A 23,877-nucleotide genomic window follows, 5' to 3' on the forward strand; every position below is an offset into this window, starting at 1 on the left:
CAAGGCTTTAATTATTCTTTGAATTATGAGTTTCAAAATATGAAATATAATGAGAAAATTTTTTTTTATATGGTGATGATGTTAGTGGAGATGCGAAGGAGGGAAGAGTGATTTTTAATTTTTTGGATCTTCTAATAAGCTTTAATTATTCTTCGAATTATGTTTCAAATATGAACTAAAATAATGATAGGAAAAAAGACTTTATATGATGATGGTAGTGAAGATACGAAAGAAAGGTGATTTTTTAATTTTTTGTTCTTCCAACAAGCTTTCCCCCCATTAAGATTTACCTTCTTTCGAGTGCATGGTGCAACAAATAATTCATAAATCCCGGCGAAAACAGAGAAAATCCAACTTTTTGGGACAGAGCTTGTTTGGAAAAACTCCGCCATTACGCATCAGTCTTTCGCCGAACGTTTAACAACTGATTCTATTTATTCCATTAGATTCCCGTAAATAATGAAACGGTGCTGGGTGACCAGGGGTAGAGAGACATACAACGAAGGACTTTTCATATTTAGTAACAAATAATCCAATTATGCTTTTATAAAATACAAATAAAAGTCATTTATAAACCGTTTGGGTTTAAAATGGCTACAAATGACTTTCGCCACAATGAAACCATAATTTTCTTTCAACACTCAGACGTTTATTTTGATCTGTTTGACATTTTTGCATGAGTTTTCAAGGTTCAAGAACCCCCCAACATTGTTTATAATTACAACACTATGCCATTATATATATATATTATACATAAACACCGTCGCTCATTAAGATCTCTCCTACCTTTTCCAGACGTTCCAACAACACGGCCTTTACTCCAGTTTTGTCCAGACCTCGTTTCTCCAGTTCACTGCGGAGATCCACGACCCTTAAATCTATTAACTTGTCACTGGATATCTCACCACTTGCACTGGCCATGATATAATATATGTAAGTGAATGTCGAGGTTTGTTAATCCAATGGTTTCACACTGAAGCAAAAACTTGGTTAGGACGCAATTTACTGTTTCAATATTTTCCTATATAACAGTTATCTCCCTTCTTTCCGTGGTGACGTTGAAGCTACTTTTATTGTCGCCACCAGATGGCACAAGCGTGAAACCTAATATCCGTCATATTCATAAGGAACCCCCCTCCTCCCACTAGCTTTGTCCTCTTTTACGGAACTCTACGTTTCCGATAATTTTGTCACAAGGCGGAAATCGAAACTTGGTGGTTGTCAGTTTTTGACATTTTAAAATGAAATGGAAATGTTCAAATTTGATGTTTCGCTGTAATTTGTCACGTTGAATCTGAATTGAATCATTTATTGTAGAAAAATATCAGAGAAGTGTTACTAAAGTTTGATCATTTTTAGCCAATCAGAAAACAAGAAAAGGTGCGCGTTTTCTGCGTGATGAGATAACTATGACAGTTGTACAAAGTTTTAATAAGTTTTATTGAAAGAAGTTATGTAAAACGAATGGTCGAACATATAAACAACTGAAAAAGGGAAAAGCCTCGACGAAATTTTTTTCGTGGCAATAAAAAAAAAAAGAAACCGTGAGTCAATTACTGTAAAAGTCGGTGAGAGAAGTGAAGAGCAAAACGCGCGCGGTCAGACGCACCCATTTGTTTTCCTGTCTTATGTTGTTGTTGGCACCCCGTCGCTTACGACGACGAGTGTTCCAGTTGATCCGATCAACGGAACAGCCTGTTCGTGAAATTAACGTGCATGTGGCTGAGCACACCACAGACACGTGTACCCTCAACATAGTTGTCGGGGATATTCAGCGTGACACAGTGTGACAAGGCTGACCCTTTGAATTACAGGCACAACAGAAACAGGAAGAGTGAGAGAAAGTGTACAGCAGGAGCTTTTAGGTGTTTTCGCTCAATAAACACTCACAACACCCGGTCTGGGAATCGAAACCGCGATCCAATGACCGCGAGTCCGCTACCCTAACCACTAGGCCATTGCGCCTCCACACACCATATAACACGACAGTGAAACTTCGTTACTTGCTGACCGTGACGCTCTCGACGCCGAGGAAGCGCCATCTGGGAAATTGTCTAAGGGAGACAATTTCGTAAATCCGGGTAATTTTAACGAACAGACGAGATTTTGTGGAACTGAGTTTGATGTGTCGCCATTAAATCAGTGACAGCAATTCTAAAGGTGTTTTGACAATCACAATACATAGATATATATCATATATCATGGCTAATGCTAATGGAGAAATATCCAGTGATAAATTAATAGATCTAAGGGTTGTGGATCTCCGTAATGAACTGGAAAAACGTGGACTCGATAAAAGCGGAGTGAAGGCCGTATTGTTGGAACGTCTGGAACAGGTAGGGGAGAAATAAATGACTTTATGTCCATGTCTGTGTGCATGAAAGGGAAAGAGGTTTATGTCGCTGCTTATCTTGTCGAGAGATTTTCTTTTCTTTCAAATGTGAAAATGAATATTCACGAATGAACGCCTCCTCCTCCCTGCCTGTCTCGCTTATTGTAAGATGTATTTTTGTATTTTTCGTTGTTGCTGAAATCGTCAGAACCAAAAATTTGAAAAAAAAATGGAAAGACGAAAACTTGTCACATTTCTCATCCATTATTCACTGCGGTCCTCTACTTCCGTTCTTCATTCATTTCTGTTGTACTTTCTACAATTTCTAAGTTTTTTTGTTTTATTAACTCGGTTTCTTCTTAGGATTACATGAAACGTTTGGTTTTAGAATCTTCAGCGTCTACATACAGCATTAAAACCGATCAAATAATCAAAGTTTACTAAGCCATTTAAGAAAAATCATAGGGGAAGGTCATGGTGGGTGAATGACGTCGTTTACCAACATCGACGGATTGTCAAATTCTCTATGCCGGCAACATGTTTTCTGATCTCTGTTATTATTAAGAATGGCCAGAGCAGCAGACGAAGTGTCTTCAGTCAAAAAAAGTTTGAATAAGATTGAATAACACGTTCGTTGGTCGCATCTCCAGCGTCTACATACACCATTCTTTTATTCAATCTTCAGAACGATTATGTATCCGAAAAAATCTTCCGGAGAAACACTTGATGCGCCGTCTGAAGAAAATTAAAATTATTGGCGAAAAATGGGTATGTTACACGTGTACATCGACTTGGCAAAAACACCCATTAAGTCGCATTTAGCCGTACTTTTAGTGTTTAATATCTGGGTGTTAAAGTAGATATTAACCATATTTTATAGAGGAAGGATGTTGAGGGGCTTCTTGAAATGAAGTACACTCTTCGACAACTTTGTAAGCTTTAGCGCCGCAGAGACCTTAAAGGGTTAATATCTACTTTAACACCCGACCACCAAAACAAAGAAAAAGAAATCATGCGTAATAGGTGTAAAAAAGGTGTAGTAAAAGAATCTAAAAACCAAAATTTGCGCAAACGAACCAAAGGTGGGGAGAGAGGAGTTTCGGAAAATTCGCACGATCCAATATTTTTTCCCCTTGTAACTTTCAGGAAAGTGGATATCTTTCGATGAAATTTTATAGAAATATCTTTCAAGCTGCATAGGTTAGAAATTTGTGGGGAAAATGTTTTTCCTAGGTAGTACGGAGAAGATTTTGGGTAAATTCACATGATCCGATTTTTTCCCCCTTAATAACTTTCAGGAAAATGGGTATCTTTTGTTAAAAGTTTGTACAAATATTTTTCAAATGGCAAAGATTACAATTAATGAAGAAATTTGTGGGGGAAATTTTTCCCAATGAGGTGAGGAGAGGAGTTTCGGATCAAGAAGACCACATGTTGGAATTTCTCCGTTTTCACTGCGATTTTTCCAATTGTTTTTCAGCACAGCCTTCGAAATGATAGGGGACATTTTTTAATGAAAAAAAACCGTTTGGAAAATTTATGTTTTTTTTACTTTCCTCCCCCGTTAATGATGATACCAATGGATCACATGCGTGCTCCATTGGTAGGATATAAGCATCAACAAACAAATGGTAATTTTTTTTTACCCCATCTTAATTAAGTGAGGCTGTGTGTGTGTAAGAAAAATCATTTTCTAACATAAAAGTATGCCATTAAAATAAATTATCTTTTACATACCTATTTTTTAAAAATCACTGTGGATGAATGCCAGAAATGACCTCACGCTCTCCATTATATTAAATTATAAACAGAAACAATCAAGGGTGGGGAGTGGGGTTGAAAAATTCATAAATTTTCAATTTTTTTTTTATAGCATAAATGTGGGAAGAAAAATATTGAAAAACATCAATACATGCGAGAGTGAGAAAGAAACAAGGAGGGTTGTCTTGGGATGTGCTAACAACAGACAGATCTCCCTTAAATCACACTTTTTCCTCTGAAAATATTTACAATTTTTTTTTACCGAAAAGGCTCCTCCCATAGTTTTTTAATGCAAATAATTGGCCAAAATCGGGGGATGTGTGTGGGAGGGACTGACAAATTGGCCAAAGTGGGTGGGTGGGACAAATAAATTGGCCAAAAGTGGGATGGAGGAATAAAAAAAAAAAACGTACTTATGTGGTCTTCCCAATCCGAAACTTTTCTCCCCACCCCCTTGGAAAAAGTTTTCCTCACAAATTTCTTTACAGTATATTTGCAATCTATGCCTTTTGAAATTTATTTGTGTAAACTCGTTAAAAGGTACCTGTTTTCCTGAAAGTTATGCAGGAAAAATCAGATTGTGTGAATTTTCCAAAAGTCCTCTCTCCACATTGTTTGTTTTGTTTTGGTGGCCGGGTGTTAAACTAGATATTAACCTAAAACAATTTATCAACAAAACCTCTTCTATTATGTCTCAACACAGACTATGTAACCACACTCAAGCAGACGACCAATCAATAGAAGGGTTTCTACTAGACCTGAAAAGCCTTGCTATAAAGTATCACATACAATCTCTAATAGCAGAACAACACTGTGACTTATTAATTCATGACGCTTTTGTCTCAGGAATAAATTTCTCGACCATTCATCCATGGTTACTGAAGACTAAAGGTCTTTATCCATGTAAGGTGTTGTTAATCTGTTTGGTGGGATGTGGAAGGTTTGGTCCATTTTGAACTTTTAAACCCAAACCAAATGATAACAAAGGAAATCCACTGCAAGCAGCTTGAGTGGCTTAAGTCAGTGGTAGAAGAAAAATGACCATCTTTGGTTTCAAGACAAAAGGTGTTCTTCCATCTGGATAATGCTTGGCCACATACAACGAGGATGACATTCCAAAGGCTGGAGCAGTTTGAATGGGAAACGATGCTCCACCCACATTGCCCCATCTTATTATCATTTATTCCAGAGTCTTCAAAATCCTTTGGATGGAAAAAATATGAATTCTGTAGACGGGTCAGAACAGTACTGGAGGAATATTTTTCATTATGAACAAGTGAATTTTGGAAGAGGGGGCCTTGTAAGTCTACCAGATACATGGAAGAGCATTATAGAAAACGAAGGGGAGTATATTGTAGATTAAAAAGAACTTTATCTTAATTTTGAAAAATAAAAGAAGTATAAAAAAACCACATTATTTATAGGATGACCCAATACGTTCACTTTTCCACATAGATAGATAATGTTAAAAGTATATGAAGAAAGTTTAGTCCTCCATTATAATTTGTCATTCTTTTATTTTGTTGTTTGTAACAATTGGTCTATTTATATATAATATAATATGATATAATGTTTGTTTGTTTGTGTATGTAGACAATAAATTTTTGTCTGATTGCAACAGTTGGTGCTCTTGCAGAATACTTGCATAAAATTCAGCATTTATTATTTCTGCAACTGTCTGCCAGTAATGTTTTATGTATTTATATAGGCCTTTCACTTGACATATCATTCAAAAATAAACAAGAATGTTGTTGACTTAAAATGGGTTCCAGGCGATAAAACTTATGTGCTAAATTCTTTTTGGTTCCTGCTGATTAAACTACTGTGACATCTACATAGGGTTATTTTTATTTCTTTCATATAGGCACAGGAGTGGCTGGCTGTGTGGTAAGTAGCTTGCTTACCAACCACATGGTTCCAGGTTCAGTCCCACTGCGTGGCACCTTGCGCAAGTGTCATTCATTTAATTGGGAGTACTAAACTGAAAAAAAAAAAAAAAAAGAACTACACTACAGGGTCACCTAACTTGTTAGAAATCAGAGTCCAAGCATCTGTGAAATCACACTCAGCTTAAGAGAAAGACACATTGGGAAAAGCCATCCCAGTTTCACAAAAAAGATAATTACAACTGAAGCTTCTTTGATTATAGCTCTTTCTCTTTTAGGGAGCTAAAAGAATTAATAACAGGTTAAAAGCAGTGTAATGTTACAGTGAATTTGAGTGCCATATTTATTCATAAATAATGCCTACTTAACTCTGAACTACGAAATCCCAGAAAAAATATCTCCTGTATATTATATGGACTGTTTCTTTTTTTTTTTTCTCTATTAGTGTTAATGCTGTGTGGAGGCGCAATGGCCCAGTGGTTAGGGCAGCGGACTCGTGGTTTCGATTCCCAGACCGGGCGTTCTGAGTGTTTATCGAGTGAAAACACCTAAAGCTCCACGAGGCTCCGGCAGGAGATGGTGGCGAACCCTGCTGTACTCTTCCACCACAACTTTCTCTCACTCTTACTTCCTGTTTCTGTTGTGCCTGTAACTCAAAGGGTCAGCCTTGTCACACTGTGTCGCGCTGAATATCCCCGAGAACTACGTTAAGGGTACACGTGTCTGTGGAGTGCTCAGCCACTTGCACGTTAATTTCATGAGCAGGCTGTTCCGTTGATTGGATCAACTGGAACCCTCGATGTCGTAAGCGATGGAGTGCCAACAACAACATTAGTGTTAATGCTGTATATAAAAAAGTGTTTAGTCAGATTTATTAAAATTAATTATAGACTGTAAAAGTATTGAACCAACATGGACAGATATAAATTACAATACGGGACGGAAACACTTCTTTGAACACTTCTGTTTTAAAATTTTTTTCATTATCAAATTTCTTTTTTTCTTTTTTCAGTAGGAACGTATGTAATGACACTTCATTTTAATAAAATAAAGCTTTTGAACTGGACCTTCAGTTTCTTTCCCACCTGTATTTATTTGTAGGCATTGATCTGCCAATATAAATGATGGGTAGTGGCTGTATTGAAATTACAGGTGTAAGGACCTGCAAAAGCATAATGTCTCCCTTTTTTTCCCTAAGTTAGCAATATACATGCATGCAGGGTGTTTTAGAATTAACTATCTATTTCAATGAAATTGGGCAAATTGTAAAAAAAACTGACAGATACCAAAACAAAAAGATTTATAAATCTTACATTAAAACTTTATTGAAAATGTTCAACATGTGCTCTGTCTGTATCCCTGCGAATTTCAAATCTATCTTTTGAAGCATTTCAGGAGTTAACTCCTGCACTGCTAACTGAATGCGTTCTTTAAGTTCAGCTAAGCCGTTGGTCTATCCTGGGGATGGAAGTAGAGAAAATGATTGCAGCCAAACTGAAAAAAAAAAAAAAAGCTCTTGTGGACAGGTAAGTGAGATCCAACAGGAATGAAAATAAAATTATAAAAATATAGACAAAATTAAAAATTTATACACTTTTAACACATATTAATCATGATAAATATAAATAAAAGTGAGTTTTTAAAAAAATTTCCTGATTTCACTGAAATAGATAGCTAATTCCGGAACACCCTGTGTGTATAATATATATATGTGTGTGTGTGTATAGATGTTGTGATACATATGAACCTAACAATGCCGACTTGACTTTTATCTATTTACACAGGCTCTAAAAAGTGAAGGAGGAAGTCTTGAACATACCGAAAGAAATAGAGAAAAAGCAGATACAGTTCCAACCAGTGAGTTACATTTTGTCTTAGCTATCTTGAAGTTCCATTATCTTTGGTGGTGCTCTTGACTGACTTCCTTATATACGTACAGGAGTGATGAATATATTCTATTGTTATGATTTACATTAAAAATAGTGCTTGTGCAATTCAAAGAAAATCTTTGATAGTTGCAAGGACATCTGTGCTCTTGATTTTATTTTGGAAAGTTAACTTGCAGCCAAGTATTTAATCCCACTCAATACACAGAGGAAGTGGTTGACTATAGGAGCAGTTTTTGTTGATCTGACAGCTGCTTATATATGATATGATTAACTGCCATGTATTGTTAAATGATATATAGTTTAAAGGGTACGAATTTCATATAATTTATCTTTGTTATGATAGGAAATAAACACTTCTTTATGATTCTGGGTAGCAAAAATGGATGTACATGAATATTATAAAGTGGTCTACTCCAGGGTTGCATGATGGCTCTTTTGTTTGTTTAACATCTGCTCAAATGATCACCCAAAATGTTTTATCTATCCCTGTGGTATATGCATAGCATACCAAAGACAAAATTTCAATGAAATCTTTTGATGAGTTCTACTTTAAGCAGTCTTAGCTCTTGTATAAGAACAATGACTTAATTGTTAAATTCATGAAAAATGCAGGTCTCTGAAGTCTATCTTAGAAGGAATTGCGTAGTTAAATATATCATGGTCTGAAAGAAAAGTCGAATACTACAAGATTCCCTTGTATCTTAGTCTGTGACAAGACTATAGTCTCAGCAACTCTCAGTTGGGTGCAAGTCATCAAACATTCAGAATAACTGAATTGGCTCCATAGATCTCACACTTTTGTCACAGGAAGGCAATAAATTGCATAACAAAAGAATTTTCTGCTCACTGACTGCTAGGAATTAGCAATGTCATTGCTGACGTGCATAATATATACAGTGACAGCTCTTTAGTATTATGATGTATGGAAATAGGAGAGGATTTGTTGTCTCAAATGCATTGTAAAAGTTCAAATATTATGAACAAAACAAAAGCAAATTTGAAGGTAACCTTTGAACTTTACTGGTACAGCTGTAATAATGCACTTGCTGTAAAGTCAACGTACAATAAATGTGAAAGTTCACTTGTTAATTCAATAATACATATTCTCTTTTACTTAAATTTTTCTTTTGCTTAGTTAATTGTTATTATTATTATTATTATTAATCCTTTAGCATTTAAACTGGCCATATCTGGCCCGAATATTCTACCAGTTTTATGATGAACTTGACCAGATCAGGCCTCTTGTGCCTACAATGACATTCTAGAAATAAACAATCACATGGTTCATCAAAATCTCAAAGCTACAAGTTAATGCATGATTAATTCAAAACAATGTGAATGAATAGGCTTTACATTTGACAGTAATTTAAATGCTAAAGGGTTAAGGCAGCAATATAGCGGAATTGTCAGGGCATCGGACGAAGTGCTTGGTGGCATTTCTTCCAACTCTTTACGTTCTGAGTTCAAGTGTCACCCAGGTTGACTTTGCCTTTTATCTTTTGATGGTTGATAAAATAAATACCTGTCGAGTACTGGGGGTGGGATGGGTGACGGGTGATGCAATCAGCTACCCCACCCCCACATTTTAAAATTGCAGCCTTGTCTAAAATTTATTAAAATTGCAGCCTTGTCTAAAATTTATTAAAATTGCAGCCTTGTCTAAAATTTGTTAAAATTGCAGGCCTTGTCTAAAATTTATTTATTAAAATTGCAGCCTTGTCTAAAATTTATTAAAATTGCAGCCTTGTCTAAAATTTATTAAAATTGCAGCCTTGTCTAAAATTTATTAAAATTGCAGCCTTGTCTAAAATTTGTTAAAATTGCAGGCCTTGTCTAAAATTTATTAAAATTGCAGCCTTGTCTAAAATTTATTAAAATTGCAGCCTTGTCTAAAATTTATTAAAATTGCAGCCTTGTCTAAAATTTATTAAAATTGCAGCCTTGTCTAAAATTTATTAAAATTGCAGCCTTGTCTAAAATTTATTAAAATTGCAGCCTTGTCTAAAATTTATTAAAATTGCAGCCTTGTCTAAAATTTATTAAAATTGCAGCCTTGTCTAAAATTTGTTAAAATTGCAGCCTTGTCTAAAATTTGTTAAAATTGCAGGCCTTGTCTAAAATTAATTAAAATTGCAGCCTTATCTAAAATTTATTAAAATTGCAGCCTTGTCTAAAATTTATTAAAATTGCAGCCTTGTCTAAAATTTATTAAAATTGCAGCCTTGTCTAAAATTTATTAAAATTGCAGCCTTGTCTAAAATTTATTAAAATTGCAGCCTTGTCTAAAATTTATTAAAATTGCAGCCTTGTCTAAAATTTATTAAAATTGCAGCCTTGTCTAAAATTTATTAAAATTGCAGCCTTGTCTAAAATTTGTTAAAATTGCAGCCTTGTCTAAAATTTGTTAAAATTGCAGCCTTGTCTAAAATTTGTTAAAATTGCAGCCTTGTCTAAAATTTGTTAAAATTGCAGCCTTGTCTAAAATTTGTTAAAATTGCAGCCTTGTCTAAAATTTGTTAAAATTGCAGGCCTTGACTAAAATTTATTAAAATTGCAGCCTTGTCTAAAATTTATTAAAATTGCAGCCTTGTCTAAAATTTATTAAAATTGCAGCCTTGTCTAAAATTTATTAAAATTGCAGCCTTGTCTAAAATTTATTAAAATTGCAGCCTTGTCTAAAATTTGTTAAAATTGCAGGTCTTGTCTAAAATTTATTAAAATTGCAGCCTTGTCTAAAATTTATTAAAATTGCAGCCTTGTCTAAAATTTGTTAAAATTGCAGCCTTGTCTAAAACTTGTTAAAATTGCAGCCTTGTCTAAAATTTGTTAAAATTGCAGCCTTGTCTAAAATTTATTAAAATTGCAGCCTTGTCTAAAATTTGTTAAATTTGCAGCCTTGTCTAAAATTTATTAAAATTGCAGCCTTGTCTAAAATTTGTTAAAATTGCAGCCTTGTCTAAAATTTATTAAAATTGCAGCCTTGTCTAAAATTTGTTAAAATTGCAGCCTTGTCTAAAATTTGTTAAAATTGCAGCCTTGTCTAAAATTTATTAAAATTGCAGTCTTGTCTAAAATTTATTAAAATTGCAGCCTTGTCTAAAATTTATTAAAATTGCAGCCTTGTCTAAAATTTGTTAAAATTGCAGCCTTGTCTAAAATTTGTTAAAATTGCAGCCATGTATAAATTTTTTAAAATTGCAGCCTTGTCTAAAATTTATTAAAATTGCAGGCCTTGTCTAAAATTTGTTAAAATTGCAGCCTTGTCTAAAATTTGTTAAAATTGCAGCCTTGTCTAAAATTTATTAAAATTGCAGCCTTGTCTAAAATTTATTAAAATTGCAGCCTTGTCTAAAATTTATTAAAATTGCAGCCTTGTCTAAAATTTATTAAAATTGCAGCCTTGTCTAAAATTTATTAAAATTGCAGCCTTGTCTAAAATTTGTTAAAATTGCAGGTCTTGTCTAAAATTTATTAAAATTGCAGCCTTGTCTAAAATTTATTAAAATTGCAGCCTTGTCTAAAATTTATTAAAATTGCAGCCTTGTCTAAAATTTATTAAAATTGCAGGCCTTGTCTAAAATTTGTTAAAATTGCAGGTCTTGTCTAAAATTTATTAAAATTGCAGCCTTGTCTAAAATTTATTAAAATTGCAGCCTTGTCTAAAATTTGTTAAAATTGCAGCCTTGTCTAAAACTTGTTAAAATTGCAGCCTTGTCTAAAATTTGTTAAAATTGCAGCCTTGTCTAAAATTTATTAAAATTGCAGCCTTGTCTAAAATTTGTTAAATTTGCAGCCTTGTCTAAAATTTATTAAAATTGCAGCCTTGTCTAAAATTTATTAAAATTGCAGCCTTGTCTAAAATTTGTTAAAATTGCAGCCTTGTCTAAAACTTGTTAAAATTGCAGCCTTGTCTAAAATTTGTTAAAATTGCAGCCTTGTCTAAAATTTATTAAAATTGCAGCCTTGTCTAAAATTTGTTAAATTTGCAGCCTTGTCTAAAATTTATTAAAATTGCAGCCTTGTCTAAAATTTGTTAAAATTGCAGCCTTGTCTAAAATTTATTAAAATTGCAGCCTTGTCTAAAATTTATTAAAATTGCAGCCTTGTCTAAAATTTATTAAAATTGCAGCCTTGTCTAAAATTTGTTAAAATTGCAGGTCTTGTCTAAAATTTATTAAAATTGCAGCCTTGTCTAAAATTTATTAAAATTGCAGCCTTGTCTAAAATTTGTTAAAATTGCAGCCTTGTCTAAAATTTATTAAAATTGCAGCCTTGTCTAAAATTTGTTAAAATTGCAGCCTTGTCTAAAATTTATTAAAATTGCAGCCTTGTCTAAAATTTGTTAAAATTGCAGCCTTGTCTAAAATTTGTTAAAATTGCAGCCTTGTCTAAAATTTGTTAAAATTGCAGCCTTGTCTAAAATTTATTAAAATTGCAGTCTTGTCTAAAATTTATTAAAATTGCAGCCTTGTCTAAAATTTGTTAAAATTGCAGCCTTGTCTAAAATTTGTTAAAATTGCAGCCTTGTCTAAAATTTGTTAAAATTGCAGCCATGTATAAATTTTTTAAAATTGCAGCCTTGTCTAAAATTTATTAAAATTGCAGGCCTTGTCTAAAATTTGTTAAAATTGCAGCCTTGTCTAAAATTTGTTAAAATTGCAGCCTTGTCTAAAATTTATTAAAATTGCAGCCTCTTCTAAAGTTTGAAACCATTAACTTTGTAGCATTCAGATTATTCTGTCAAATGTAATGTCTTGTTTATCCAGATTCTTTTGAATTCATCCTGCATTATCTCACAGCTTTACGGTTTCATTCATGTTATTGTTTATTTTTAGAATGACGTCTGGTAGATTAAGAATTAAGAATCTGGATCTAACCAGTTTTGACATAAAACACATAGAATATTTGGGCCGGATGTGGCTGGTTTAAATGCGAAAGGATCAATATTATTATTGTTTATTTCTATTTTTCAGATGCAACTGACTTGGGAGAAAATAAGGTAATAATGTTGTTTTTATATCCTGGTTTTTCTCAACCCTTCACTTAATTATCTTCACTGTAGTTTCTTTTAGCCCTTTATTCCTCATAGCTTTTTCCCCTCTCCCTAATTATCTTCACTGTAGCACTACTCAAACTGAATTATATGAAATACACCAAGAAAATTTTGTTGAGTAATCTTTCTTCTAGCTAAATTACACTTAAACCAATGACGTTTGATCATGGTTTTATATGTAATGTTTTTTCCCCAATTTTCTTATAGCATTCTTTTTCTTTTCATTCTTCCCTATTCTTATTATATATAACAGATTATACAGAGGTTTCTGTAAGTTTATTTTAAATTTTAACATTTTTAGGTTTTGAGTGAAGATAAATTTCAGGAAGAAAGTGAACCTACAGATGTTCTTCGTAAGTATCACAGGTCTACAACTAAAAAGTTAAACATAGATGTTATATATGTCCCTGTGTGAATATGTGTCTATATTGATTAGTGTTGTTGAGGGTATCTAAAATTCTAAAATTCCATTGCTGATTCCAGTAACAGCATTGGTGATGACACTGAGAAATATGTCAGTCACGACAATTTAATTTTGGACTAGCAAACTACTTGCCTCAGTCTGCTGAGCTGACAAGTTCCTCTCCTATCAACATCGTCATTTAGCATCCATTTTCCATGTTGACATAGGTTAGACAGTTTGACTAGAACTAGTAAGCCAGAGAGCTACACCAGGTTCCAGTCTATTTTGGCTTGGTTTCTATGGCTGGATAACCTTTCTAACAACAACCACTTCATAGAATGTACTGGGTGGCTTATGTATCACTAGCATGGGTGCCCTTAAGATGTCACCAACACAGGTGCTTTTAATGTGTCACCAACACAGGTGCCTTTAATGTGTCACTAACACAGGTGACACCCATCAAGTGATGACAAATCAAGGGTTCAATACACATGCATGCACAGACAAACATATATCTATACATCAGGCTTCTTTCAATTTCTTTCTTGTAAATCCATTCAAAGGCTTATGATTGGCCCAAGGCTTGTAGCAGAAGGCATTTGCTGATGGTGCTGTGCAGTAGGACTGAACCTGAGACCACACGGTTGGGAAGCAAGCTTCTCAACCACACAGCCATATCTGCACATATGTTAACATGATAAGTAATCCTAAAACAGCAACATGTTCTGTGGTGTTATGACTATCTAATATACAATTGAATATGTTATAGTGGTGTGTTTATCTGACCTGGCTGTGTTAAACTATTTTACTTTGTGTTCAGATGTGTGATACAGTATTTTGTCATGTAATGATATACGTAACTAATTAATATCTCTGAGCTAATTATATTAATTATATTAATTATATTAATTTCCAGAAACTGAATTAACTGCAGACAACATGGATGAGGTTGGTGAAGTTTGTGATCTTTTTTTATGAATTAGTTTAATTTCTTCTGTTTATCTTCCATTTGTTAGTAATTAGCATGTCATCTGTTGGTAGTGGTGCTCATCATTTATTCCATTGTTTGTCATAAGAAGTTGATGATTTACTTTGTCATGGTGCCAAAAATATAAAAGCTACTTTCTGAATTATAACACTCTTATTTGGAGACATATTTGACTGTTCAGAAGGGTGATGAGATTTGAGTAATCATAAACTGTGATGTAGGTTCAAGTAGTGGGTGGGTCTGGTTTACCCATGGCTCACTACCTGATATTAAAGTATTCAGTGACAATGACATATGATATATTTTCCATTTTCTTTGTGTTATTTGGTGAAAGTTGTTGTGGTGACCTAGATTCACTATATATATATATATATCACTATTTCACTTCCTGTTTCATAGTTGTCAATTCTCAGTATTGTCAATTACTTATCTCCTGCAAAATGGGGTTTCTCTGAATGCTCTCTGGAGTAATGTTGCTCAACCGGATATGCTATTTGGAGATCAGGGAATCTCTCCAGGTTGACAGCTGCTTCTCTGCATTGGAAGGTCACAGCTCTGGACATGGGATTAGAATGTCACAGGAAAGAGTTGCAAGACACATCCCTGAAGCTGAGCCAACCAGCAGGAGGCCTAAGGTGAGGGTGGACCAAGAATGACATGGTTGGATAATATCCAGTTGCAGATGTGGCTGTGTGGTAAGAGACTTGCTTCCCACTGCACGGCACATATGTCTTCTATTATGGCATCAGGCTAACCAAAGCCTTGTGAGTGGATTTGGTAGATGGAAACTAAAAGAAGCCTGTCATGTATATGTGTGTGTGTGTGTGTTTGTACCCCACCACTGTTTGACAACCGGTGTGTCCATGTTCCCATAACCTAGTGGTTCTGCAAAAGAGATCGATAGAATAAGTACTAGGCTTTAAAAAAATAAACACTGGGGTTGATTCATTTGACTAAAAATTCTTCAAGGCGGTGCCCCAGCATGGCCACAGTCTAATGGCTAAAACAAGTAAAAGATAATCTCAGTTGGCTGTGCTTAGGGATCCAACCAGAAGATGTTGCTTTTGATAGGACCCTATAGAGGAGGTACCTGAGGACTCTAACCTCATGATCCTACCAGGAATAATGGGCAGAGATGAATGTATGGATGGTCAATTACTTATGGTGGTGTAGTCTGAATGGTAACTTTAACCTATTCATCAATGAAATGTTTTCATTGGTGAAGATAGCTGTGAATTTAAGTTGGTAGATTCAAATAAAATATGAAATACAATTAAGAGACATTATTTACATTGGACAGATATGTGTCCTCATCTGATTTACTCTCCAGCCTTCATCAGGTGTCCTAGTAGAATTTTGAACCTAGCCCTGAGTTTGCATTCCTAAGTTTTTTTTTTTTTTTGCTGATATTATTATTATTATTATTATTATTATTATTATTCATGGCACTGCCTGAAATTGAACTCGGAGTCTTGAGGTTAGTAGCCTGTGCTCTTAGCCATTATGCTATGTGCCTGTGGGCAATTATAGAGTGAATTTTATATAAAAAATACCTTAGGAATGAGAACCCAGGGTTGGGTTCAAAATTGTACCAGGACACCTGATGGAGGCTGGAGAGTAAATCAGCTGAAACATTGTGGTAACAACAAACAGGATGAGGACACACATCTGTCCAATGTAAATAATATACAGAATTCTTCATCTCTAAAATATAAAACAGAATTAAGAGACATGATAAAAATTTCAGCTTTAGTTAAATAATCTTTTCTTTAAGATCTAATAAGTTATTTATTTATATTCTAGTTGGCTTTCTTTCGTTATAATTGCTGTGTTTTAATTTTCAGAAAGCTGCAGAGACATCTGGTGTCTTTTCAAACACAAATCCAGATACTGACTCTCTGCTCCCTGGAAAAACTTCTGTGGAAGATCTTTCTAAAAATCAACTATTTTCAAGTGATACCAAACCATCAGATATGTTGAGAAATGACACCTTTGATAAAGACCAATTTGTGGAAGAGCTACCTGCCACTAAAAAAGAAACTGATGCTGCTCTGCAGGTAAACTGACTTGTTTTAAATTAATACATTAGCTACATCACATTACTTGTTTCAGTGGAAATTTATATGCTTTTACTTCATAATTGATAATTAGTGTTAGGCATGAGATTTAACTTAATAATATGGATGGAAATAATTTTACTTCACAGTTCAGTAGTTACTTGTCTTTGTTAAAGTTAATCATTTACAAATTCCAATCTGAAAACTATTTGAGAACAAAATAGCTTGATTCACTTATCGTCAACATCATCATCATCGTTTAACGTCCGCTTTCTATGCTAGCATGGGTTGGACGATTTGACTGAGGACTGGTGAAACCGGATGGCAACACCAGGCTCCAATCTGATTTGGCAGAGTTTCTACAGCTGGATGCCCTTCCTAATGCCAACAACTCAGAGAGTGTAGTGGGTGCTTTTACGTGTCACCCGCACGAAGGCCAGTCAGGCGGTACTGGCAACGGCCACGCTCAAAATGGTTGATATTAAGATGAACAAGTAATACTACTCTATGTATTTTCTTTCATTTGTTGTTGTTAGTCGTGTAAGACATTTTGTATCTTCATTTTTCAGGAAGAATCTGATGATCCATTAAAGAATGCCATGGGTATGTAATTCATTTTCAGCAAATTTTCTAAAATAATTTGCTTATTGAATATTTTGGTTGATCTCATATCACCTGTTGAGTCCCTGTCCTTCTCTCAATGAAAATAATGAAACACAACTCTTGATACAATATTCGAACTGTCTTTTTTTACCAATGACGCATTTGTTGTTAATAAAGGTCCATATGAACTTTTAGTTCAGTATACAGTGTATAAACTGCTACTCTAGTGTATGTTGGTATTAGAAGAAAGTTCATGGCACCTGTGCCCAGCGTCGCCTTTCTGGCACTTGTGCTCGCGGCATGTGTAAGGACTTTCGAGCGAGATCGTTGCCAGTGCCCCTGGACTGGCTCTTGTGCGGGTGGCACATAAAATACACCATTTTGAGCGTGGCCGTTGCCAGTACCGCCTGACTGGCCTTCGTGCCGGTAAAAGCACCCACTACACTCTCGGAGTGGTTGGCGTTAGGAAGGGCATCCAGCTGTAGAAACTCTGCCAAATCAGATTGGAGCCTCGTGTAGCCATCTGGTTTCACTAGTCCTCAGTCAAATCGTCCAACCCATGCTAGCATGGAAAGCGGACGTTAAACGATGATGATGATGATGATGATGAATTGGCTGAGCTGTTAGCTTACAGACTGAAGGATAAAAGGTTTATATTCTGTTGCTGGTACTTCACTGTCTCAGTTCAGGGTATTTATCTCTCAATGAATCAATATACTTAGCTGTTGACATTTACCAAACTGTTCTCTGATTAATGTCCTTTTGTAAGCTGAAAATCCCTTTATATAGCTAGAGAAAATAATCATCTCTGTGTATCATCCCTTGAATCATCATTCTAATGTCAACTCTTCCATACTTGCATGAATCAGACTGAGTTTATTGAGACAGATTTTCTATGGCTGGATGCCCTTCCTGTCACCAATCCTCACCTGTTACCAAGCAATGTAATATTTCGCCATGGCTAGTCATGTTCTTGCAAAATATTGCAAATGAATGACATTCCTTGTATGGCAGTGACACTCATTCACAACTGTTACACAATGTCAAGACAACTAGACACAAATATACACACACACACACATATTATCTCTCTCTCTCTCTCTCTCACACACACACCTCATGGTCTTCTTACAGTTTCTGTCTACCAAATCCACTACCAAAACTTTAATTGGTCTGGGTTTACAGTGCCATGCAGTGGAACTGAACCCAAAATGTGGTTGGCATGCAAATTTCTTAACAACATACCAATACGTGTGTCTCTATGAAGACAATATTGCAAGATTGTCTGCTAAGTGTTCATGGTTTTGACTTTTTTTTTTTTTTCGGAACTCTGAAATATGGGATAGAATAAGGGTTTGAAAAACAAGTTTTTAATTTTGAGAGCTACTATTAAAGTTGGTGATGGAAAGGCTATAGTACCCCTGTAGTGTTGCAAAACTTCAGTGAATGTAATTGATATTGAAAATTGCCAGAATTAATGCAAGATTGTGAAAGCAAATTCCCTGCCCCGCCCCTTTAAGAATAATCAGTTTTGATTCCCATGCAGTCATATATGTTTATGTACCTATATATATATATATTATAGTATTTTATAAGCTTCAAGCTTATAAAATACTATTATCATTATTATTTACAGAATTGTAAAAATCGATGCTGCTTAACAAAAACCATCACAGAAAAAACATATCCACACACACACACACATACACACACACACTGGGTTTCAAATTATTAATGACATAACATTTAAAAATTTTACTTGAAAACTACTTGTTGGAATTCAATGGAATTTCCACAGAATGATGGTAGCAGTTATATGCATGCGGTGTGTAAAAAACATGAGGTTTTGCGAAAAGTGTAAAGAAACTTCAGCTATTTGCATGATTTCCATGAACTTCCAGTGTTCCAAATTATTAACGAATGGTCTAATAATCATGTAATTGTCGATCATAAATGTGACTTAATTACCTTAGAGAAACCTGTTATTACTTCTGAACTTGTAAAAAGTAAATCAACATTAGAAATATATATATAATCATTTTAATGTCCACTTTTCCATGCTTGTATGCATCAGATGGAATTTGTCGAGGCAGATTTTCTAATTTTCTACAGCTGGATGCCCTACCTGCCCTCAATCATCCTTATTTGTTTCCCAAACAATGTAATATTTCCCTTTGGAAGCAAATGTCAATGCTTGTATGACGGTGACATATGTTTATAATTATCACATGATGCCAAGGAGGCACACACACATACACACTTGCACAGATACATATGATGGCCTTCTTCAGTTTCTGTCTGTTAAATCCATTTGCAAAGGCTGTCGTAACTATATTTAAGTATTCTCCAAATTAATTTAAAGTAAACATAAATTTTTCTATTAACTTTTCTAGGTCGTATGAATCTCACATGTTGTTAGAGTAACTCTTCCTTTATATAAAGCCACTACCCAACATAGTCTCCACCACAGGCTATGCATGTACATCCTCACTGCGCCCCAACTCTTGAATCTACTTTGAAAAAATTCAGGTGTGCATTATTGTGCACACTTCTTCACAACCACGCCTACCTTTCTATTATAGGCACAAGGCCTGAAATTCTGGCAAGGGGGATTAGTCAACTACCATCAACCCCAGTGTTTCACTGGTACTTAATTTATCGACCCTGAAAGGATGAAAGGCAAAGTCGACCTTGGCGAAATTTGAACTCAGAATGTGGCGGTCGGCAAAATACCGCTAATCATTTCGTCCAGTGTGCTAACAATTCTGCCAGCTCGCCGCCTTCAACTACTTCTACCTTGCCTGTGCTCATGAAGACTTCTTCATTGGACTAAATATGTGGAAGGCAGAAGGTACCAGATGCCAAAGATGTGTATGGTCCTACATTACCATGGTGAATGTGGATTGTTCTCAGATTCTGGTTCAGTGATTTCCTCCTTGTCGCTTCTCTAAGCTTTCTGAGTTTTACAGTGTACCACTTGTTGATGGTACACCAAAATTCCAGAAAGATCAAGGAAAATGATACTCTTTCACCCCCAAAAGTTAGTCGCTTTCTGTGCTGATTGCTGTCTCTTGAACTTCTTATACCTTGGAGAAGAGGTGTGATGCCTTCATTTCTGCATCATAAAGTTATGTCTACATTTCTTCCCCTATCATCAGATCTGGAAAAAAAAAACATGTTCATTGGCTTGAAATACTTCCAGCTGATCAGATCAGAATTCTATCCTTCTCTCCTTCAAGTTGGTCGTCCCCTGTCTCCTGTGTCATATTGTGACTGCAATTCAGTTGTGCAGCAACCTCACAGATTATGACTCATTCATTTGTTCTCCCACTATTGCTTATTGTCAGTGGTTGCAGCTGATGGTCTCCCACTGTGTAGTTTGTCTTCAGTACTGGCTTCCTCTCCTTTAAGCTTCTTCATCCATCTGTACACTTTGGTCTTGACAGTGGTATCATCTCTGTAAACAACCTATAGCCTTCTATGAATGTTGGACACCCTGCACTTTGAACTACAACCGTACAGGAGCACTGTCTCAAAAGTTTTTAATTGATAACAGTAATCTCGGTACTTATTTTGTTGATTGACTCCATTAATGCCATATGATTCCATTTTTTAAAATTTTGTTTTATAATCAGTGATGTGACAACACACATATTTGCACCATACAGTGGATTTCACTGTGGTTTCATTTACAAATATCACTCACAAGTATTGATCAACAAGAGCCAATAGTAGAAATATGCCCGATTTGCTGTGTAATGGGATTGGACATGCAATCATCATTGCAAAGTGAACTTTTTAAACCATGCAGTCCAGGCCTTGCTATAGACATTATTCGACAGATGCATAATTTGATTTTATTCAGAAAGGATCGCTAGGACTTGCTTTTGCAATTCAAGTAAAGTTTTGGTCCTCATAATAATCTATAAAAAATCAGACTCAAGGTAAATTTATAACTAATTTCTACGAACACACTCAAGAAATAAAACAAATGGGGTTTATGTCAATTCAGACAGTTTTCTCTGTGTGTGTTTGCATGCATTTGCCTAGATACAGAATAACTGACAAGATAAGACATTGAAAATACCAACTTAATTCAAAATTTCAAATCTTCAGTGGGTATTTCCTTATCTTTGAGTAGGACACTTCTATAGGCTTCACTTAATTTAGGTGTGGAGAAAAGCTCTACATTCATGGATCTGGCTGACATTTTTTTCTAGTACATATTCAGCTCTCTTCTGTTTAAAGCTACAGAATGCTCTAGTCCTTATGGGGTTCCTCTGAAGGATCTCTTGAGTAATGTTACTTGACAGGGTGCATAGCTTGGGTGTCTGTCTAGGTCATGCTGCTACTTCCTCCTATTGAGAGTCACAGCTTTGGTTCTATGGACATGTAATTAGTGTGTTATAGAAAAGAATTGCAAAATGGATTCTTCAAACCAAGTCAACCAATGGGGGTCCGAGGCATAGACAGTAAATGTGATGGTTGGCTAAGTCTCAGCTAGTCACACTTGGGAATCCAGCCAGAAAGGGATACTGATAGTTGCAGATGCCTGAGGACTCTACTCCCCATAACCCTCCCAGGGACAGTGAGTGAAGAAGATGGATATATGAAGCACAACAACTGAGATGTTAGTTATCTGAACAACTGATGACTTGATCATGGGTTTTAAATCTTGCCACAACCATTTTTATTGTTTCTCTGATCAATTACGAGCTATTGCATGAGTGGTGTGCATTATCATTTTTACACCCAGTTTTTCTACACTGACATAGATTGGATGTGATCTCCTGAAGTAATTTTCTATGGCCAGGTGCCTTTCTTTTTCCTATTCCTTACTTGTTTTACAAGTAAAATATGTTTTATCTTCTTAGATCTCACAGTTTTATAACTGCCAGTTTACAACACGTCATTTACAGTAAGACATCACAGTTGCTCAAGCATTGACCCTGTGAAGACACATGGTTCACACACATGCACAAATATATACATGTACATGTGTATATTTGAGAGAAGTAGTATGTGTGTGTGTGTGTATATATATATATATATATATATATATATATATATATATATATAGGTTGTTTTGTACAGTTTCCATCAACCAAGGCCATAGAAGACATTTGCTCAAGATGCCATGCCATGATGAGGGATGGAAGACAAAATCAGGCATTTTCTAAGTGAACTTTATAACCTCACAGCCATTCCTTTACCTGTAAATGTCCAAATTGACTGAACCAAGACCACTCACAATAGCATGAGAAAATGCTTGAATACAAGTACATATATGAGTGTGATAATTTTGGTATTTTGTACAAGATTATATCCAGATCCATGTTTATTTTCTGTGAGCCCATAGTTTTGTCCAATATTTTGTACCTCTGCTGTATTTTAAATGTGTGCTGAGTGCAATACCATTGAAGACATATGGAATGAAAATTTGACACAAGTTTGTATGTGAAGTATAATTATTATCCGTATTTTAGCTGTAGTACTTATATAGTCCATTGATCTTGTAGGATTACTAGACTAAAAGCTTTTATTAGTAATGTTTTCTTTCTTTATTTCTTTATTTTCTATTTAAACTCTCAACACAGCACAGTCTGTTGTGGAGTGTAGTTTAACAAGTTTTCATTTCGTATCAACTATTTCATTCTAAATTAACTTTCTGTAGCATTGCCAGAACAGTCATCTTCATCTGCAGAGACGAATACAAAAGAAGAAAAGAGTGAAATGTCCACATCAAAGCCAGAGAATAACACAAAAGAAGAAGACAATAAAATGTCCTTGTCAGCAGAGAATAATACAAAAGAAAAAAACAGTGAAATGTCTTCATCCACAGAGAATAACTCAAAAGAAGAAAATAGTAAAAAATCATCCTCGTCAGCCAGTGTGAAAAGCACAACTCCATCACAAAAATGTAATGAAATTAAAGGAGATAAGGTGGCCAAAACAGCTCTCTCGGAAAGTTTACCTTCGACACCAAGTGTTAAACGTAAAGCACCATTTGCATTAAAAGACACAGTCAGTATGGACACTTCCACCACTCAACAGAGTGAAGAAAATGAATCACTGATTGTACATGTTGATGATACACAGAACGATTTAGATGCTGATCTTGTGGCATCAAAGGACAAAGTGCGTGGCAAAACTGAAGCAAAGAAAACAGATGGAAGCAAAGTTGAAGAAAGGGCTAAAGGTAAAACAGAAGGAGGGCAAACTGAGAAGAAGGCTGATGAAAAGAAAGATGATAAAGATGTAAAGTCGAAGAGGTTGGTTTTCATGTCATCTTTCCCACTGCTTTGATTCAAAGATGTCATTAGTTAAATGATCTTACTTCTCGGTAACAGATGTTGACATCTTGACTGCAACTGGGGTCTACAACTGCCAATGGGAACAGATTTTCTTGAACCTTAAGTTAACCTGTCTAACTAGGTTTTCTTCAGAGAACATCCTCTCATGGCTAATCATGAGTTATTTTAAAAGAGAATATGTGAGTGTGTATGTGGTTTGGTTGTTAGATTCAGCTTCAAACTACTAATTATAATAATGATAGACATTTTCCTAGTCTACTTCATAAAACAGGAAGGTCTACTGTTATGATTGTACTGTGGAAAACTCTTATTCACATCTTAGCCTGGGTTATAATTGACAGAAACCTATTTGACATATCTTTTCATTAGTTTCTGATATCTGAAACAAAAATGAAAGAATTAAAAACCCACATTTTCTCCTGGGTTGTCTGCTACAGCCTCATAAGAGATTAATGTAGTATGAGTAATTAAGTGGAGATGTGATGGATGGTACTAATGAGGATGTTTGCTAGTTAATGTTGCGCTGCTTATATTAGGAAATATTCGTTATATTTTAGATTGTTATTGTGAGCTATAGTTCATGAAATAAAA

The 23,877-nt window shown here is 35.0% G+C and overlaps 2 protein-coding genes across 4 annotated transcripts in view; one reads left to right on the top strand and one right to left on the bottom strand.

Annotated features, from left to right (window-relative positions):
• The window catches only part of LOC106868918 (uncharacterized), a 28,350-nt gene extending 27,204 nt beyond the window's left edge, over positions 1-1,146 (bottom strand). Inside the window, exon 1 of one of the 2 annotated variants that reach the window (XM_089364124.1) lies at positions 787-1,146. In XM_089364124.1, the coding sequence (XP_089220250.1) occupies positions 787-921 (135 nt within the window). In that variant the 5' untranslated portion in view covers positions 922-1,146. The remainder of the gene's footprint in view (positions 1-786) is intronic. The other variant, XM_089364123.1, reaches the window with a different exon arrangement.
• Positions 1,147-1,209: 63 nt separating this feature from the next.
• LOC106868920 (uncharacterized) overlaps positions 1,210-23,877 on the top strand; it is a 37,228-nt gene continuing 14,560 nt past the window's right edge. For both annotated transcript variants that reach the window (XM_089364121.1, XM_089364122.1), the window contains exons 1-8: positions 1,210-2,336; positions 7,764-7,836; positions 12,842-12,867; positions 13,223-13,274; positions 14,241-14,272; positions 16,157-16,369; positions 16,939-16,972; positions 22,647-23,244. In XM_089364121.1, the coding sequence (XP_089220247.1) occupies positions 2,202-2,336; positions 7,764-7,836; positions 12,842-12,867; positions 13,223-13,274; positions 14,241-14,272; positions 16,157-16,369; positions 16,939-16,972; positions 22,647-23,244 (1,163 nt within the window). In that variant the 5' untranslated portion in view covers positions 1,210-2,201. The remainder of the gene's footprint in view (positions 2,337-7,763; positions 7,837-12,841; positions 12,868-13,222; positions 13,275-14,240; positions 14,273-16,156; positions 16,370-16,938; positions 16,973-22,646; positions 23,245-23,877) is intronic.

The sequence above is a fragment of the Octopus bimaculoides genome, chromosome 16 (genome assembly GCF_046866305.1).
Source record: "Octopus bimaculoides isolate indiv1 chromosome 16, ASM4686630v1, whole genome shotgun sequence".
Taxonomy (NCBI): domain Eukaryota; kingdom Metazoa; phylum Mollusca; class Cephalopoda; order Octopoda; family Octopodidae; genus Octopus; species Octopus bimaculoides.